The sequence below is a fragment of the Coccinella septempunctata genome, chromosome 6 (assembly GCF_907165205.1).
Source record: "Coccinella septempunctata chromosome 6, icCocSept1.1, whole genome shotgun sequence".
Lineage (NCBI taxonomy): Eukaryota > Metazoa > Arthropoda > Insecta > Coleoptera > Coccinellidae > Coccinella > Coccinella septempunctata.
In genome coordinates, this window is record NC_058194.1 from 13,577,397 (window position 1) to 13,599,497 (window position 22,101).

The 22,101-nt window shown below is 34.3% G+C and overlaps 1 protein-coding gene across 2 annotated transcripts in view; it reads left to right on the forward strand.

The window, feature by feature from the left end:
• Positions 1 to 22,101, forward strand: part of LOC123315696 (lachesin-like) — a 207,571-nt gene that overhangs the window by 25,245 nt on the left and 160,225 nt on the right. For both annotated transcript variants that reach the window (XM_044901524.1, XM_044901525.1), the window contains exon 2: positions 21,705 to 21,841. In XM_044901524.1, coding sequence (XP_044757459.1) covers positions 21,705 to 21,841 — 137 coding nt within the window. The remainder of the gene's footprint in view (positions 1 to 21,704; positions 21,842 to 22,101) is intronic.

Below are 22,101 nucleotides of genomic sequence, written 5' to 3' on the forward strand. Positions count from 1 at the left end.
AGGATGCACCTCTGAATAATGTTTGTATTTGGGTACATATAATTGAATGAAATTATGGTCCATATCCCAGAGCGACCAGGCATAACTTATTTTCTCACAGATGAAACTTCAGGATCTCAGTAGAGTCTCATGTGCTTTGAATACCTGCGAACTTGTGGAGCTTGCCTAGTGCCACCTGGACAGATACCAGGTGGCAAAAGTAACTAAAGATAAGTGAACTTACTTCACCTGACTGATTTTTATCTATGTTTTGAAGAATATTATTCTGAACTTGTATTATAATTGACAGACACTTTCCATGGCCAAAACTCTTGTCAGACACTTCGAAGCTGCACAAAAAATAAATGAACTTTGTGGTACAGGTGAAATTTTGTGGTGCAGGTGAAATTTTGTGGAAACAACCTATGTTTATACCTCAACGTCCACTTTTAGAATTCCGGAATTCAAATTGAGAAGAATGGAATAGTTTTTCAGTCTGAGGTAGAATTTAAAGGTAAAATCTTCGTGTCGGTAACTCGCGAATTTATCTCTCACGAAGCGCTCTCACCAATTAAAATACTCATTCAATTATTCTCCCTTGCAAGTTTTCGTTGCAGTAATTACGCGTAAATTCAGTACTTTCTTGTCTGGAGATTCAACGCTACTACTGCTTGAAATATTTTAACAGCTTTGGTGTGATCAAGTAGGAGAGATTTACCTTAATAATTCTGCATTCCTAACAAGCCATGAGTGTTTCGTCAAGTGAGCACACATTTGATAATTTATCCTTCCTGCAGAAGCATTTCGTCTAATATGGAGACGGTAGATCTCGGTGCTCTTATTAACTAATTTGTTTAATGTATTCCTTGAGGGGGATAACTCGCGTTAATTAGTGAGTCTGAGACGTAATATCAGGATTAAGCAATATGTTAAATATTCAGATGAATATTTTCTCAGGAACGAGATTTCGGATAGAAAGATATTACATGCTGATGAAAGAAGTGCTGATCAACCTACTTGATCAAAAATAATTTCACCTTAATAGTCTTGGGTCCATTGGACGAATGAATTTGAAAATTGCCAGAGAATAAAAGGAATTTTGTTTTTATTTCAAAGAATGAATTATATTTTTTTCGAAATAAATACTATACTCCCACGGTTGATGGATTATTGGACGTGTATTAGGAACGGATCATAGGATTGTACTGAAAATTTTATTCATGTGTCAAATTTGACAGACAACAATGTTTCGACCAATTTTTGATTGTTGTTTTAGCCAATGAGCATACAATTAGCCGATAATTTTGCATTAATGCAAATAATCGATATTTGCACTTGTGCAAAATCATCAGGTCCTTCAAAATAAATGCAGACGTAATTATAATCGTTTATTACTTATTAAAGTAACATGAAAACTGTTGAACCTATACTTCATTCACTTTTATTTTATCACTCGGTTGGCCATGGAAATTTGACACATTTCACTCTGTAAAGTACGAAAATGTGGGGTTATGACGCTTGTCAAAACATTTTTGGGTTTTAAATCAACGCCATGTTGCCCGTTCTACGTAAAAGTTTCTGTTATTACATATTTTATCTCAATGTCGAACCTCTTCGGAAAATATGTGACGAACATAATTTAAATTTAAACAAACTTATTGAAGGCACAACAAATCAAGATATTCGCATGGAAAATACAAGAGATCTGTATAATATCATAATATGCACTAGCTCGAGGAGAGTTAATGTTCGTTATCTTCTTTGGCTAAAGTTTGAATACGTTACATCAGTTGTAGATTTCAAAAATATTAACCCGAAGATGAAATTCATATGATGCAGTGGTTGGGAATGGGTATCACCCGAAGGAATTAACAGATAATTACAAGAATGTTAAATTCTTAAACAAAAATGATCTTGCATCAATGTAAGTAAAAAAAATTTAAGGAAGTTTCAAGTCAAGATGAATTTCAACGTTGAACAAAAATTTCACATGAATAAACAATTAACAGGACAACTGGCGCGTATTTGTGGCTGTTCATCTTAATACATTGATATAATTGTAGTAATTAGATATTTATTTTTACCTCAAGACACTTACAATGTATAGGACAAGTCAAATGAAAAATAGAAAAATCAATTTTCGGGAACTTATTCTACGATGACATTCATCGAAAAACCTGTAGTAAACTTTTCGCTCACTCAAACATAAAATTCTCAAATGCCACCACTTTTTTGGGTCTCCCAACAGAAGGAATTGTCATCCTCTTCATTCACAATCTTTCTGATTGTGGAAATATTTAGCTGAAATATAACTCATTTAGATTCAGATGAAACATTATATAAATTCTCTTACATTGAATATGTTCGCTACCGTCTGACGTATTGTGGATTTTAGAATATCTGGGTATATTTGCATGAGCGGATCTGAAACCCTGTCCCTTTTTTCAATCACTGTCGTTATTTTTGTGATAAAAATTGATATTAGTTGTGGCAACGGCGTTACCACATTAACGACATTTCAATCTTACTCCGTTCTAGTTACAAAAACTTGAGAAAATTATTTCATGGCCACCGTCTGCTAAAATAAATCTGAATGGAGTATAGTTATTGAAATTTTCACAACTAAAAACGCAATTATTGAAATTTATGATTAAACCAGTCGAAGTTTGTTGTTGGTCAGAAACAACGTTACTTGAAGCAGAAGTTGAAACTGAAGAAACACTAAACTCCTTGTTTTCACTGTTTCTCATTTTCTTTATTATTTCCCCGTGAAACTCTTTATCGAGTTGTAAATAAGGTTTTATTGAACTGACATTTCCATGTCCAGTTATTTTCGTTTACCCCAACCTTGGCTAGATGGCTTACGGCAGTTGCTCGGTGAGAATGGTCTGTAAATTTGAACTTTTCGCTATCGGGACCTGCTTTTTGGACAGACAGCTTTGTCCATTTTGTGATCTCGTTTCTGCCAACTGGAAGATTCTCGAACCATATATTATTATTTTGTCATTCTCGATTCGGTGTAAGAAACAGACGATTCGTCTTCACGTTAGATCCTCGTTTTGACAAAAGTTTTTTGTATAATCTCAAAGAAAAAAAAGCTTGGTTGATAAGACAAATTGAATAAAAAGCGGTTAATTTGATCTACCTAACGGGGCAGATATCTTCATTAGTAGTGTTTCTGATTAACCAGTTACTGTCTGTTAATCTGCGGCCTTCTCCTTGGCAGGTTTTTAAAAACACTGGATTATATTCTAATCTATATGTGCTCGCTCCATTATTGAACTTCTATTCTTAAAAGAAATCCGTCGAACAGTTGGCTACCTCACCTCCTCGAAATGATAGCTCATGAAACATGAGATGAAAATTTTTTTTTGTAGACCCTCCGGCTTGTTTTCATCGAAAAGCTTTAAAATTTGCAGCAATTCTTTGCAGGTAGGTAAGAGCCGATGAGCTTCATTTTCTCTTTTCCCTGTTCATTTGTAATATTTTGCGCGCAGCATCTCGTGCACCCCTAGCCGATTCAAATCTTACATCATTAAATGGATCTTTTGCAATGCCGGAATCTTCGCAATATTTTTCCTGAACAAGTTTTGGAGCGCTCCGCGCACTCGTGCTCTTCTTCACCTTAACTTGCATTCGAGCGTGTTTCCTAAAAATTCTCGATAATTTTCATTGCACTAGGTAAATTACAACTGAAAATTTGGGTACTACGGTTTACGCTACTGATATGTCTGATTAAAATATTTGCAATTCCGCGACGTTGTCGCTTATACGAGGAAATAATACAAACTTTCCTAATTCAAAAGGGAATCCCCATTCATAAAAACTTTTTTCGCTCATTTATCCCCATATGCGTATTTTTGTCTAGTACTTCCCTATCTCTATTCCTGATTCTTTCTGAAATTGAGAATTTTCCAGTAAAAGTGCAGAAAACATGGCTCCAATGAAATAGGCAAAGAGAGTCATTTCGAGAGTCATTTGATATTTCAGAAAAATGAATGAAAATAGGCAAATGAGATCCTGAGGATGAGTTTTGTGTAGAAAAAACTTAGCTTGTTATGTACAGGGTGTTTCAAAATTCTTTCTCGTGCCATTCGAGGCATAAACGGCAAGAAGCTGATGTTTTCAAATGGAACTCACCACCTTTCAAGTGAGATTCTCAGAAAAATTCGAAATACCCATCTATAGATTTATCATGTTTATATACTTCCTGATTTTTATCGAACTTACACGATTGTTTATATGATTGAGACAAGAAACTTCAATCGAGTTTTCGATTATTTTAGAATCTCACGAGATTAACGTAGCAGTAATTCTGCGCTAACAATAGACGTCCTAAGCTGTCACTTTGACTTTATTTCCGAAACCATGTGGTTTTTGCATAGAAACGTGATAGATCGTTAGATGGGTATCTTGATTTGTTCTGAAAATATACTCCATTGGGAACACCTATGTTGCTGTAGATCATCAATCTTTCCAAAGTACTGTTTCGCGATGTGTTTTTCGTTAAGCAGGTTTGTTCAATCAGAAAGCAAATTTGTGCGTCAACTTTAATTGCTGACCTATACGCGTCGACAATACTTCGACTATGAAGCAAGTGTAGACAATGTCGGTCGCAGGCCGAAATGTCGCAAGCTGCAAGTTTGTGGTTAAAGGTCTATGAATTGTTTCTTCCAACATTTTTTAATCAGTTTTGTCGATCCTCTTGAAGTCACAAGCAGTGCAGTTAACTTAACTGCTTAACTGCATATTGAACACATAAACAAACATTTTTTTTCGATGTTTCATATGATATTTTTTTTTCTTATTCTCTTTATATTTCCCCCTCTTCTTGAAAGAATATATTATGATGAGTGAAGCTCCACCAACCACTGTTCGGATTTTGTCTCAACTGCCTGAGAGTCTGCGTTGGCATTGATGCCACACGATTTTGAAAAAAAATGACATCAATTTGTTTCCAAAAATATAAACGTATACCCCATTCACTTTTGTTTTAACACTCGGTTAGACATTAAATAATTTTCTCAAGTTTTTGTTACTGGAACGGAGTAAGGTTGGCACTCATGAAATGTCGTTAAGGTCATAACGCCGTTGCCACATCTGATATCAATTAATATCACAAACATGCCGAAAGTGATTGAAAAAGAGAGAATACTGGGTTTCAGAAAGTATTATTCAGAATTCAGGTTCAAATAGAATCCCCAATATTCTAAAATCCACAATATTATATCAGACGGTAGCGAAAATATTCAATGTAAGTGAATTTATATAATGTTTCATCTGAAGCTGAACGACTTATATTTTAGCTGAATGTTTCCACAAGCTGAAAGATTGTGGAATGAAGACGATGACGAAGAATTTTCTTCTTTTGGAAGGCCCAAAAAAGTGGTGGCATTTGAGAATTTTATTAAAGGATAAACGAATGCGAAAAGATACTACAGGATATTCGATTAATAGGTCCTTTCGTTTGCATAAAAAGTGTAGCACTTTTCTACACTCGATTTGATTTACACCAGTGTAGAGGAAATGTAGTTTATCTACACATAGTCGAAAGGAGATGTAGATAAACTACACCTCCTCTACACTGGTGAAAATTCAATCAGCCAACGAATACAAAAATCGAGTGTAGAAAAGTTCTTCACTTTTTATGCAAACGAAAGGACCTAATGTTATCGTAGAATAAGTTCCAGAAAATTAATTTTTCTATTTTTCATTTCACTTGTCCTATACATCGTAAATGTCTTAAGGGATCAACAAATATATAATTATTATTTTTATATCAAAGTATTGAAAATAAACAGCAATGAATACGAGCCAGTTGTCCTGTTTATTGTTAATTCATGTGAAATTTTTGTTTAAAGGTGAAGTTTGTATTCAAGGGTTGAAATTCCTCTTGCCTAGAAAGTTTCTTTAATCATTTTAACTCCCTTTGATGCAACATGATTTTTTGTTGAGGAATTCAACTTTCTTGTAATTATCCGTTAGTTCCTTCGAGAGATGCCCATTCTCTACCACTGCATCAGATGCATTTCATCTTCGGGTTGATTTTTTTGAAATCTACAACTGATGTAACGTCTTCAACCGCTAGCCAAAGAAGATAACCAACATTAACTCTCCTCGAGCTACTACATATTAAGTGTCAGTAATTAAATTTAGCAAAAATAAATATATTGAAAAACTGATCTCTTGTATTTTACAAGCAAATAACTTGATTTGGTACGCCTTTGATCAGTTTGTATAAACCTCAAGTACGTTCGTCACATATTTTCGACTTCATATTTTCCGAAGTGATTCGACAAAGTACATAATTACTGAGACTTGTACGTAGAACGGACAAATAGCGCTGATTTAAAACCCAAAAATGTTTTGATAAAGCGACATTACCCCACATTTTTGTACTATACATAGTGGAATGTGTCAAATTTCCATGGCCAACCGAGTGCTAAAATAAAAGTGAATGGAGTATAATTATGTATCATGATCATATCATACTGTTTCTCCGAAACCGGAGTACCCCCTCAGAAGCTCTGTGAGCTTGTACGAGTTCGGGAAACGAGTTCTTCATAAAAATAAAATAAAAGCCCAATTCTGAAGAAATATAAGTAGCAGTCACCACCCTTTTTTCAGTTATCCGGATTATTTCGGCTGATAATTTTGACGAGAATGCATTTGAATCCTTCGTACAGGGTAGTTTATCAATACTGGCAACAGGCTTGAGTTTCCAAATTCATAGTTTTTCTTTTAATTGCGCAATCTATCACTTTCAAGAAAGACGATTTTTTTATAAAATATTCTCATAGTGGGGTTGAAAAAAATGCATCAATTTATTTATTTAGCGTATGAATGCTTTACAATACGATACTTTACAGTGCGATAGGGGAGTATAAGTATAGGTTAAAGTAAAAACAGAAGTGGAAATAAAAAGTATATAATCTACATAGACATAACAAAATAACATAACGTAGATCTTCTGACAAACTATATATTATTGTCCAAATTGCACAACCATTCGATTGCGTCCTGAGAACATTCTGCAAAGTCCTGTGCATCAAAAGAAATTATCGTTTCTATCATTCTAGCTCTCTATTTTCTATTTTGCCAATTATTGAATTTTGCGGAAAATATACTTTTGTTTAAGAAAACACATTATCTGCGCCTATGTGTACAAATTCATTTTGAAATCTTAGACTCAATTTGAAGGACCTTAAACTCAAAATTTTCATTGAATGTTTGAATTGGAAACCAATGGTTGCTATATCACCTACTTTCACCTATACAGGGTGTTCCTAAATTGAACGTACAAACGAAAAGGGGAGATTCCTTAAGTGAGTTTAAGAAAAAAAAGTGATGAGAACTCTAAAATGTAATATCTATGCCAAATTTCAGTTGAATATCTTGTGAAGTGTAGATACTATGAGAAAAAAACTTGAAAAAAATTCAAACTTCAACACTCTGTATCTCGAAAACGAAACGTTTGCGACCCCATGTTTATGGGACTTTTTTTTCTTAAACTCACTTAAGGAATCTCCCCTTTTCGTTTGTACGTTCAATTTAGGAACACCCTGTATAATTATGCAAAATAGCAATTAATTCTATTTTGCACCTCATCCAACACTTCACGAGACATATCCCTTGATGTCAATCGGATACGTTTTTAGCAGTTTCGTTTCGGGTAATGTGCATATTAACCGGCTAAAGATGACATTGCCTGACGTAAATGAACATTTTATCGAACTTCAGCCCGTCTTCGAATGAAAACTTAACTTCAACTAGTTAATCTTGAGTTTATGCTCATACCTATCTTCAGCCAAAGCAAACTAAAAAAAAACATATTTGGATTAATTCAAGATTCATTTCTCCTAGTTATAATAATCGTAAACTTACCAAGATATTTTCCGCCACAGATTGTTATCAGTGATTCTAGTGATTTCAATGAAAGAAACTTTCAAGACAAAATTGTCGATATAAAGTTTTACATAGCCTATGGAGAGCACATAGTACATTGGAAAGATAAAATAATTCAAGGAAAGACATACGTTTAGTACATTCAAAATTCCATAGCCTACCCGACGACGTCATCAGTTTAATGAAAACGTCCGTTAAATTACTGGCCAGTTCTGTTTAGGAATGTCGAAACAAGACATGAAATGTTAAATTTGAATTCAGTAAGCTTTTCTTTTTCATAACTTATAATAAAACTTCAACAATGTCCAAATTATTGTCAGTGAAGTATATCCATTTCTGGCACAAAAGATGAATGATAGCGTCCAAAAGAACTATATCTGTACACCCTGTAGTAAATGCATGACCATAACCTCCATTCTACCCAAAAGTAACGATATTGGAAATAAAAATTGACCTGTTTGACCATTGTTCTACAGAAAAGTAAATCCGATAATACGAATTTTGCAAGTTACTTTTTACTCCTTCTGTATATTCATAATAAAAGATGCCCTGTTTCTTCTTGTTCAACAAGTCACGTCGAATCACATTCGAAGTCTAATTTGTGGATCTTGATAAGGATTGATGAACAAATAAACTCGGGACCTTCGGTTATCTGAGGCGCCTTCATCGTAGCATTCTACAAACTCCTAGTTTACCCAACCCTTCTACCTGCAAACATAGCGAAGCAGCAAGGATTAATAAGATCATCAATTTCAAAAGATATGATTAACAGAGGCATGTAACCAAATTGCGAACGACCACGCGGAGCAAACAATCTCCGAGGAAACAAGTCCGCAAACTATGATAGGTATCTTGTCAACCTCAATTCAATTCGATGTTTCCAACGTGATCTATGGGCACACCATTGGCAGAACAATAATTTGTTGCCGAATTTGTTTGTACTGGATTAGGGATGGTCAGTCGACTGACAGCATGTTGAAAATTTGATATTCGACGTTCGGATTAGATCCAGTTAATGAGACCAGTGATTTATATTGGATTTCAATGAGAGGAAATTATTGCTTATCGTACAACCCAACATATCATTAAAAAAAGGCTTCATTGAAATTGAAATCGGATATTTTATCTTAACTGGATCACAATATGATAGGAAATTTTTAACGCAGATAACGTACGGGTAGCTCATTTGACTTCTATACTCCATTCACTTCAATGAAAGCAGTCAGGCATTTGAAAATTTGACACATTGCACTCTACAGTACGAATATGTGAGGTAAAGATGCCTGTCTAAACATTTTATGTTTTAAATCAGTGCTTTGTGTTCCATGCTACATGAAAGTCTCAGCAATTAGGTACGTATTTTATAACAATGTGATAATACTTTGGAAAATATGAATTCAAGAATATGTCATGAACATAATTACCTTTAACTGATTGAAGCAATACCTTATTCAGTTATTTGCATGAAAAGTAGAAGAGATCAGTCAGATCAGTGTTTTTTTTTTATATTTATTTCAGATATAAGGAGTATTGAATTAATGACATATAACATGTAGATACTTGAAATCTTGAAAACGGTTGACGACGTTACTTCAATTTTATCTAGGAACACAAAAAGGATGTAAATCCAGGAACTTACTCATATTAGAAATATTTTTGAAAGAAAGTAATTCTGGCTGCAAATTTTATTCCCATAAAGTTTTTCGTTTCTTCTGTATTTATATAATCCTTTAAGTTTGAAATTTTCAAAGTGATGTCCGTTTCTCCTTATAATCCAGGTTATATTATTTTCTACATAGGGGAGACTAGGGAGCATTGATACATGGGGAGGCTTGATACAGGCTTATATCCGCGATCTGTAGCCGTTTTCAAAAGTATTATACTAGTGAACACTATTCTTTGGCAGAGGGCATTGCGTGACGTTAATCTGTAAGGCTAACAGTAGTTTGTTTGTGAAATATTCAACGAAGAGTGTTTCGAGGTGAGAAATTGTAAGTTTTTACTCAAGTTACCTAAGGGTTTTATGATCATGCATTGATTCTTCGGCATAAACAAACATTTCACTGGGAAATATGCATAAAACTACTCAATTTACAGTTTTATTCGCTTTTCAAAATATATGGGTATAAGATGAAAACATAAATCACTTTAAAAATTGCTTTCAGGGAGGTTTGAGACATTTGTCGTGGGGAGGCCTGATACATGTATCATCTTCAAAAAATATTCCGCAGCTAGTTGGATAGGCCTACATGAAGGCGTCTTCACCATCCAACATATCAAAGGGATTTTTAAAATCCGTACAATCCCCATGTATTTAACGAGGCCGACTTTTCTTGTGTGGAATTGACTAACTGACAATTTCCTGATTTTTCTACACCTATGGGACCAAAGCAAGCCAGTATCATTGCTGACCTACCTACTGAGCTGAATAATCCTCTCGATTACTCTCCCAGTACATCGTATCAATCCTCCCATATGTGGGGAGGCTTGAGACAGTTTGCATGTTTTTGTGTTCAACGTTCTGTACAGAATAAGATGTTTATGTTTTGCGACTTTTATATTTATTTTGCTGAACGATTAATTGAAGAATTATATATTATAAGAAAAGTCCTGCTTCTTCATATAATTCAGTTTCCAGAATAAAAATTCCAAAAAACGTATCAACCCTCCCCAGTCTCCCCTAATTACAAGGTGTGTGTCAAAACAGTATCTGTATTCTGCCGTTCTGAGTATATTTCCTCGCGAAAGCTCAGTTCGCATTCAGATGCGTTCTTATCAAGCTATCCAGTGAATTCGCCGAAGTGCTCGAAATAGAGCAAGTGTTTTAAGGAGCAGTTACCCACGAATACTTCACACTATTTTTTTCATTGGTAGAATTCGAAATTATATATTATTTATAAATAACATTATAATTCTATACCTTCCGTTGTCAAGGCAATGAGAAAAATAATTAAATTTGTTGTTTTCAGTACTGTCATCACAAATGATAAATTTGTGAAATATTTTCATAATTTGAAATGTGACGAGTGTTAACCTTTTGGTATAAACATGAATAAATCTATTCTATTCGTCTACATTGCGATATGTCTGCTTTCAGTTGGCATTCAGAGGCGTTTTTCTATCAGCCTATCCAGTGAATTCGCACCGAAATAACATGTTTCTGAGCATTGAAATGATTGAGTTAGTTCGGAGGCTTCCTATCTTATATAATATTTCTCATGAAGATTACAAAAAATTCGCAAAAAATATAAGATTTGGTAAAAAATCGAAAAAGAAATTTGTGAAATACTGTATGATTTTTCCAGCTTACGTATACCTATTTCCATATAAACGAAATAGTTTATGAAAGTTTGATTCATCATCCTTCTGTAAGAAAGTAACAAATTGATCTCTTACAGAGAATGCTTATCTTGATGCTTTCCTTGGCTCATTTGCGAAATTATGAAAGGACCAGCTTTTGGCCTTACTGGATCTAAAAGTTCAATCAATCCAGTGCCAGATTTTATCAAGTTTTTGTACCTAGAACGGAGTAAAGGCACTCATGAAATGTCGTTTATGTCATAACGCCGTTGCCACAACTAACATCAATTTTTATTACGAAAATGCCGAAAGTGATTCAAGAAAAGAGAAGACAGTGTTTCAGGAAGTGCTATATTTAGAATTCAGGTTTGCTTATTCAAATAGTTACCCTGATATTCTGAAATCCACAATACGTCAGACGGTAGCGAGCATATTCGATGTAAGTGAATTTATATAATGTTTCATCCAAAGATTAGAGAAAGATTTCTCTATAATATTTGGTTTCATCTGAATCTAAACGACTTATATTTTAGTTGAATATTTCCACAATCAGAAAGATTGTGAATGAAGAGGATGACTAAGAATTTTCTTCTATTGGGAGACCCAAAAAAGTGGTGGTATTTGAGAATTTCATGTTTGAGTGAATTAATGCAAAAAGTCACTACAGGATTTTCGATGAATGTCATAGTAGAATAAGTTCCCCAAAAATTGATTATTCTAAATATTTTTCATTTGACGTATCCTATACATTGTAAATGTCTTAAGGTACCAATAAATACATAATTATTATTATTTTATCAATGTTTTGAAAATAAACAGCCATAAATATAAGAGCCAGTTGTCGAGAGACACCCATTCCCAACCACTGCATCATATGCCTTTCATCTTCAGGTTGATATTACAGCTGATGTAACGTATTCAAACTTTAGCCAAAGAAGATAACCAACATTAATTCCCCTCAAGCTACTGCATATTATGAGTCAATTTTCTCCCACAGCAAAAATAAATATATTTAAAAACTGATCTCTTTTATTTTCCATGCAAATAACTAGATTTGGCATGCCTTCAATGAGATTGTATAAACATACAGTATGTTCGTCACATATTTTCGACTTTATATTTTCCGAAGTGATTCGAGATTGTGATGAAATACTTATAGTCCATTCAAGAATGACTGACATTTCCGGTGGCTATGGAAAATCGAATTTGAGTTCGTAATAGCGCATGGAGTTAAGATTTAGATTTTGTGTTTCGGAATTAAGGTCACAGTGGAGGTCTTTAGTACACAGTTATAATGGAGAATCGAGAAGGATACAGCGGCGGCCAGATCTGGTTGGTGACTATCCATGCCCTGAGTGTGGAAGGATCTGTAGGTCACGGTTGGGTCTCTTCAGTCACAGGAAGGCACACAGTCGTAACTAGCCCTAATTACAAGTCTGTTCGCAATTTTTTTTTTTCTTTTTGTAGATTTATTCCCGGTAACGGGATACAGCAATGAATGAATGAATGAATGGTATTGTAAATGTACGTATGTGAATCTATGTACTAAGCCACTGATCATCGATAATTTGAATTGTGTAGTGCTGTTTATGTCCTTAATTTACAAATTGTAAACAATATTGTATCAATTCTGAATACTGATTAATTTGCTCTGAAGTTGAGTACTTGTTATTTTCAAATGCTTTTCTAGGTTATATTTATATATTCCAGTTCTCTGATTAAACTACAGAAATTGTTGAATCTCTTTTCTGGATCTGAACTTTCAAGACCTAATGGGATGTCAATCATTCTTGAATAGACTATATCTAATTACTGAGTATTTCACGTAGAACGGACAACAAAGCGCTGATTTAAAACCCAAAAATGTTTCGACAAGCGTCATAACCCCACATTTTTGTACTATACAGAGTAAAATGTGTCAAATTTCCATGGCCAACCGAGTGCTAAAATAAAAGTGAACAAAATTGTTTCTGATCCTCTCTTAACAGTGGCATTAATGTAGGGAATTCCCTATATTGTTGTCTTTCTTGATTGATTTCGTGATCCCATTTCTTCGTTTTTCTACGATATAATACGTGATATATTGACCTATGTATATAGAAGTTTTTTACTGTTTACCTGCACTGCAAACAAAAAGAGAGTTTCTTCTTCATCTGATGAAGTATGCATTTTTCAATTATAATCTTCATATACCGTTACGTTTTTCGACAATAGTACCTGTCGTTATGGCAGATGATATTGTCAATTGGCGAATGATGCATTGTGTTTATATTCGGTGTGATATGAGGGGTACTCCGAAATCCGGGAATTTCTTTGTTATGTCACTCACTATCTTCCTGATAGAGGAAATATGAGAGATAAAATATTAGTTGTTCAGAATCATATGAAACATAGTATTAATTTAGTCACATCGAATAAGTTCCATAACTTCTGATAAACCGTCCATTTCAAAATATCAGGGTCACCATTAGAAATATTAAATGAGCAGATTTCAATTCAAAATAGCACTTCGTGATACTATTATTCACGTTTTGGCAAGCGCTTTCGGCAGTTTTGCATGGTAAAAAATAGGACTTCATGAATGGTTGTGGCAACGTCGTTTTGACACTAACAACATTTCAAGGGTACCTACCATCCTTACTTCGTTCTAGTTACCAAAACTTAAACGAACCGATGGCTTTTATTAGTCCAGTATTCCAGGAAAGCAATTCCTACTTGTAATTAAAAGAAATCAATTTTAAAGTTCAAAATTCATTGGAAACTCAACATTGTTGAATTTTCAAATTTTGCAACGAATTTTCTGAAAAATAACCCGCGAATGTTGGCAAATGCTCAATTATCTTAGGTATAAGAACAGTTCTATCACAGTACTCTTGGAGAAAACAATTCCAAAGAATTTTGAATGCCAATCTTTTGCAACTACTCATTACACATCCTGTAAAAGAATGGTTTATCTACTTTTTTATTCTGGTAAAAGATGTTGGATACAAAGGCATTAGTAGGAAAAAGCGTGGCTAGTTGGGCAGAGGGGGTGAGATCGACAATCGAAAAATTTCAGAAATTACAGGGTGCCCCAAAAATAGAAGGCAGCTTTTATATTGTTAAGACCTAAACCATGGTCAGCATCTACTCTTTGTCAACGAAATGAAATTTCTGGTAATACTTCGAGCGATCAGTTCGATTTAGATCGTAAAATTTGTAGATTTAATTAACAGCGGATGTTATGCACCTGAATTAATTCGTTTATTATTAACCTGCCTTACTATGAAGGCGTGATCCAATCACTAGTGTTCATAATATGATAATTAGCAGAAAAAATTGTGCGTTCATTAATGTTTATAAGGAGACATGATATTCGAAATTCATAAAAAAGGAATGCATTAATGGCCGTATGCACCGTTTCATTAAACTAAAATCAAGCTCTTAAACGACGTTCAAGCATAGAGTCTCCATTAGAAAAAAGAATTAATCTATTTTAATGAAACGGTGCATACGGCCATGAAGTGGCTTTTCTGACCCAACTGTATTTTTGTATACATGATAAATATCAGTAAATAATGCGAAAATTGAAATCAATTCACATGGACTTCTGGCATTCATTGATTGCACTCCCTGACTAATTCTCAGACGTAGATTTTCCGAAGTCTATTTGATACATTGAATAATTCAGCTTCGAGTACCAGGAAGAAAAAATCAAGTGTCGTTATATCTAGTGACTTGGAAACTCATTCTGGAGGATCCTTAAGACCAATCCAATGCTAAAAAAAAATTTGCCTCATAAAATTTCGAACTAGTGATACGTAATGAACCTCCAGTCAGCTATGATCATTATGAAGTATCATAGTGCAACGATTTATCAAACACTGAAGAATATTTAGATAAAATTCACCAGTCAAGTTTACCGGGAGAAAAATTGACTCAACGATATGAGTGCTCAAGATTCCAGCCAAAAATTTTGTTTTTCTGTGCCTTCCTCAGTGGAAAAAAAGGATCATCTCTCAAATATCGAAAATCTTGACGATACACTGACCCATTGAAGAAAAACTAACATCCATCCAAAAAGCAAAGGTGTTACAGAAGCTGATATTTTTCACGAAATTCTAGACGTCTGTCTAATTATCTTTTTCATCATTTGAGATTGCGATGAGAAATACATGCATTTTGTTTTATTTACATTCATCATAACAATATTTATATGACTCCAATCACCAGAGCATATTTGCTGTAGATAATAATAAATTAATTTCTTATATTTTCGTTAGACATTTTCGACTTCTCCTTAATTGTTGATTGGTATGAGTAGATGATCCGGTTTATTCCTCAAAATGGGTCATCAAGTGAAATGGGTTCAGCTTTGTTCCATATTTTTGCGGAACAACATTGTCTAATAAGTTTTTAGGCAGTAGCTTATATTTATGGACTTTCAGAAATGTTATTGCACCTCGTTTTGTTTTCAGTATGTAACGTAGAGAAACGGAGAACAACATTCATAGCATCTAATGGCCAGTTGGCCACGTCAATGCAAAACATTTCGGTTATATTCAAAGTCTTATATGCACATTTTCCCCAATGTATAAAATCGAACAACAGAAGTATCAGGATCACAATGCTCTATAGAACATTCCTGATTCTTTAGAAAAAAAGCGTGCATTTTTGCCAGATATATTGCTTTTGTGTAGAAAAATATATTGCCGAAGTAAATAAGTGAGGTGTAAATCTTCCAAAAAACCGGTGTACCAAAGAACACATTAGCGACCGGTTCTGTTCAGATCCCAAAGAGGACTGAACCTTATATTGGGGAATTTATTCCTTCCGTTAGGAATCAGTATGGAAGTTTTTTATTTCAGATCTGAATTAGTCAACACATGGAAGTTGTTGGGAACTACCACACTGGAAATGCGACTTCACAATGTTGATTTAAAAAAAGGCCACCAGTATCTACTTATTGGCGAGTGCTTAATGTCCGCAACATCGCATATCGCGGGTAATTACCCAGTACATCACAGCACCACAGATAGCAACATTGCGACTTCTCATTTTGGATGTTTTTGGAACGATCATTTGACAGAATAAACTACCAAAGTTTATCATCTATTGAAGTTATTTTTATGTTCAATTCGATTATTACCATCGTGGCAGTTTATTTGCACTCTATATTCGAGGCGTTCCTTGCAAAAGTGACCCAAGCTACAATTTTTCTGGAATTTAGTTAACAACTAGTAACAACAGTAAGAACTGCCCACAAATGAATCGAAATCTGATTTAAGATCAATTTCAGAAAAGTTGTAGCTTGGGCCAATACAGCCCCATTTGTACCTTTAACCTGATTAGGTATTGGAAACAAATATTGTAATATTGTACAACAAATAATTTCTACTACATATTTGCAACTAAAAGTACAATATGTGCACAGATATGTTTTGGACCCATTACATCATTACCAAGAAGAAACTAAAGCTAAATTAACACCGCTACCAGATTTCGAATATTTGTAATCTCTATAATAGCCCTTTTAAATTCATGTAATATTTTTGTTGAATGTGAACGAATGTTAATGTCTGGAAGACTTAGGTCGAAGACCGTTTGACTGTTCAATTAATTTTCTCTTTCTCCCTCCAGATTGATATGTTTCATACAAATCTGAATAAATAAAATAAAGAACATAACAAAAATCAGTATATCTTGTTATAAATCTTCATTCTACTTCAGAAACGGCATGAAAATTAGAGCTGTATTGATAGTAATGAATTGAGTGTCATGAAAAATCTTCATGCAGTAAAAAAGGTCCATTATTTTTGTTACATACAGCCAATGATGGCACTCAAAGAGCAATTTATAATTTTTTCAGTTCTAATTTTTGAATACTCATTATTCGCCTTTTATGTCTGTCAGAAACATCTTTCAACAATTTGTGCCTTCTCTCCATTTCAGTAAAAGCTGATTTTTTCCAGCACAATAACCAAAATATTAATTTGAAGTTCTTTTGATGATTCAAATCAATAGTTGATGCCTGTCTCTTACCTAGGAAATATGTTCTCGATTTCAATGCAGTGTTTTTGTCTGAATATGTACCTTTTAACAATGAAAACTGCACAGTACCTGCCCTGAAGAAGTTTATATATTAAACGAAACGTCGGCTTAGTACACAAGTGGTTTTCTTGTTCGAGACCTTCAAACCTATCAAACTTCCCATTGGTGAAATCAATTCCTAGTTTGATTTTGAAGGGTGTGAATGTTACTGATCACTTAAATCACAGTAAGTTGAAAGTTGAACGTTACAAAGGTACAAAAATGGGCAGGATTAGTAGGTCAAGAAGTTATTATGATATAGTCATTATTTCCATAGGTTCTCCATTCAAATATTTATTATATAACTACTCACCTTTTACTACACGTAAATTAATCAATCAACGTTAAGTTACACTTAACTAAAACGGTATTCAATTAAAGAACAATTTTGTTGAATAAATAATACTCAAAATTTATTTATAAAAATTTTGTTTGTTCATTCTCTCAACACAACGCAGCATGAAACAGGAATAGTCACACCACGTTTTGCAGCTCAGGATTTAGGTTATGAGTTAACCTCGATACCACGTGTTGATAAATAGAATATTTCATACAGTTACAGTGACTGAAAGTTTTTCTTAGAGAAGTCGCTGGGTAGTTCAAAAGGAAATTTATTTTCACAATTCCACAATTCCATGTTTTAAAAATATCACCGATTCAATATTTGAAAAATATCAACAAAGAGAAGTCGCATCGTAGTAGCTATGTTCATCGAAACATCTCGATATAATGTTGCATATAACCACTAGGGAAGTGAGGAATTCGCCAACTTAACTATATGTGGATGTTAATGTCCACAAATGTGAAATCTAAAATAAATCCATGAAAATTCTCATAGAGCGCTTCAATGCGATATTTTTGGTACTCCCTGCGACTTACTGTTAAATTTCTGGTTGACTGGGGAGGAGACAGAACGATTCTCACAACTCAACAATTTTGTTGCTTCGAAATATGAAGTAAATACCCAGATTGAACATTCCGGAGTTAGTGAAGCCAACTCCGAAATATGGAATAGACTTCCATCTAGAATAGTATAAAAAACTGTTGCTTCCTATTTATAATCATCTGCAGATGAAATTTCTTCAGCTATTTCCAAACCACTGCGTTGCAGCAAATAGGCCTATCAGAAGGGGGAGACCAAATCTCTCTAAGAAAAGTAGTGTCACACAAGAGTCCACTCTTGATAAATATTTGACATAATACGTTGTGATTAGGTTTCATGAAACTAGACAGCAGAATACAGCAGAAGTTACAAATTCACCAAATGCGGATGAAATTTGGTTTCAAACTATTCTCACATTATAGAGATTTGTGTTGAAATACCTATGCATGTTGTTTGTTGCAACTTTTAGGATTCTAATTATATTTTACCCAGGAAATACAACATATATACAGCAACTGTACGGATACTGCTTCACAAGTGCCACCTGAATGCAGCACATAAATTGCTGAACTGAAACTGCACAGTTTCTGTATTGATAATACTGTAAAAATGTAGTTTTCAATATACAGTGACTGGAGAGTTGCTTCACTCACTGTATTGGTAATTCTGCAAGATAATGCAGTATTTGATGTACTGTTACTGAACATTTTCTTCATTGAAAAAGTAGTTTTTGATATATAGTGACCCAGATCTGCTTCTGTATTGAAAATTCTGCATTTTGAAACTGCAGTATTTGATTTACAGTTAGTGCACAGTATTGATCATACTGCATTCTTAAATAGAAGTATTTGATATTCAGCAATTTAGTATAATTCTCCATTTTCAAATGCAGTTTTTTTGCAGTGTACACTTTATGAAGTTTTTTTATTGATAATTCTACATTTTGGAAATGCATTATTTGATATACAGTTACTGCACAGTTTCTTCATTAGTAATTCTTCATTTTGAAAAGAGAGTTTTTGATATACGTACAGTTACTGTAAAAGCTTCTGCATTGCGGCGTAAAGGGTAGGTACACTCCATTCACTTTTATTTTAGCAGTCGGTTGGCCATGGAAATTTGACACATTTCACTCTGTATAGTACGAAAATGTGGGGTTATGCCGTTTACCAAAACATTTTAGGGTTATAAATCAACGCTATGTTGCCCGTTCTACGTAAAAGTATTTTATCACAATGCCGAATCTCTTCGGAAAATATGTGACGAACATAATTGAAGTTTATACAAACTGATTGAAGGCATACCAAATCCAGTTATTTGAATGGAAAAGAGATCAGTATAATATCATAATATGCACTAGCTTGAGGAGAGTTAATGTTCTTTATCTTCTTTGGCTAAAGTTTGAAAACGTTACATCAGTTGTAGATTACAAAAATATTTACCCGAAGATGAAATGCAAAGGGAATGGGTATCTCCCGAAGGAATTAACAGATAATTACAAGAATGTTAAATTCTTCAACAAAAATCATCTTGCATCAGTATAAGTAAAAGGAATTAAAGGAAGTTTCAATCAAGATGAACTTCGCCTTTGAAAAAAAATTTGACATGAATAAACAATTAACAGGACAACTGGCGCGTATTTGTGGCTGTTCATCTAAATGCATTGATATAATAATAATAAAAATTATTGGTACCTTAAGACATTTACAATGTATAGGACAATGAAAAATAGAGAAATCAATTGGCGGGAACCTATTCTACGATGACATTCATCGAAAATCCTGTAGTAAACTTTTCGCATTCATTCACTCAAACATAAAATTCTCAAATGCCACCACTTTTTTGGGTCTCCCAATAGAAGGAAATTCTTTGTCATCCTCATCATTCACAATCTTTTTAATTGTGAAAATATTCAGCTGAAATATAAGTCGTTTAGATTCAGATGAAACAATATATAAATTCTCTTACATTGAATATGTTCGCTACCGTCTGACGTATTGTGGATTTTAGAATTCCAGGCTATAAATATTTGAATGAGCGGACCTGAATTCTAAATAGCACTTCCTGAAACCCTGTTTCTTTTTTCAATCACTTTTGGCATTTTCGTAATATTAATTGATATAAGTTGTGGCAACTGCGTTATGACATTAACGATATTTCATGAGTGCCAACCTTACTCCGTTCTAGTTACAATAACTTAAGAAAATTATTTTATGGCCAACCGACTGCTAAAATGAATGTGAATGCAGTATAGGTACAACCATGATCGGTACAGTACGTTATTGCTGATTTTGCTCGAAAGGTCTGTCATTTGTTGGAAGTTGGAACGTTCAACGTTCGTCGTTGGGCGTTGGCCATATTGTAGGTATCGAATTAGATTTGGATAGAAATTCTTAATGTCGTTTGAGTGTTCATCTTCTTCTTCACCAGTTTCCATCATACCACAGCCTGTCTGGACTTTCTGCTGTGTGGTAGCGTTTCTAAAATCGATCTGTTTGTGGTTGATCCAGACATCCCTCATGCATTCTAAAATAATTTCCGAGTGTTCCAACTCAGATAATATTTACGTCTCAGATTATAGATTGAAAGAAAACACCGTGAAAGTTCGTGAAGTTCCTAAGATACCACGGCTGGGAAGCATGCTGCCTTTAATCAGGTGGTAGTCCGACTAACTACGTTGCAGTGGACAATCTCAGATAATCCTAAGCCTAGTTGCACACACACCGATTTTGGACGGCCCGGAATAAAATCGGCCGATATTTTATCGGTAGCAGTTGCTAGCACACTAACCGGATTTTTACCGTCCAAACGATCAGCCAAGTAAAGTCGACTGAAATGGTCGGTAAAAAACATTGAACCCAAGAAAGAACTCCTTCTTGAGTTCAATGGTGAACAATCGGTGCTTGTACAAACGTGTACGTAGTCACGTACGCCACTACATCTAGGTATTGCCGGTATTGGACGGTTTCTCACCGGCATTTTACCGTCACCGATCAGTGGTCGGCGTATTTGCAAGGTCCCGTGGTTCACTATTGGAATTTGGACGAGCGGTATAAAATCAGCCGTCCAAAATCGGTGTGTGTGCAACTAGGCTTTGGCCAGTTTAGACGGAGAGCACTTACTCGCGCACCAGCCTAGCTTCCTCTACCTCGATTAGTGTAAACATGCTTTAAAGAATATTCTTTCTATAATAGGTATTCACCTTGAAATATAAATAACAATAAATAGGCATATATTTAGAAAAGTTTAATTAACAACATGAAGAACTCTTAGGGAATCCGAAGAATCAAAGAAGCATAAGGAAGTAACGTACTTCCAAACGTTTGAATGCATTATGCTACCCTATTCTGAGTTTATGTAAAAGAAATTTGTTATCGCGAGACCCATTTTTAGCAACTTTTTAGCATCCCTAATAAATTGTTACAGATATAAGATTTAATACATAAAAACCACTCATTTTCTGATATTCACTTGTAGAAATATGGATAGATATTTCCTATTCAACTTGTATACTTATTCTTTTCATCGAATATCTGTTGTGAATACTTCAAATAGTTTTTATTTTCAGGCGAACAATCATCCATTTCAACCTCTGCCAAACTCCTAGACATACCTGGTTTTGAAGGTATAATACACAATATCACTGTCGCAATTGGTAGAGAGGCAGTTTTGAGTTGTTCTGTAACAGATCTGGGACATTATAAGGTGAGTGCCACAGTTTAGGAAATTGTGCTACGTGTTAACTGCAATTTTTTCGAAAAATGAAGATTTCGGAAAAAATTGAGTTCAGCACGTTTTTTTTTCGAAAATTGTTGAATATAGTTGTGCTAAAATTATGCTGACCTATGCCGACTTGTGCCTTTCAATTTAATGAAAAACTGTTCTCTCAAACGGTGGGGAGTAAAACATTAAATTGTTTGAAAATAATTAAACCTTACAACAGGCTTGAGATTCAGTAGGGTGCG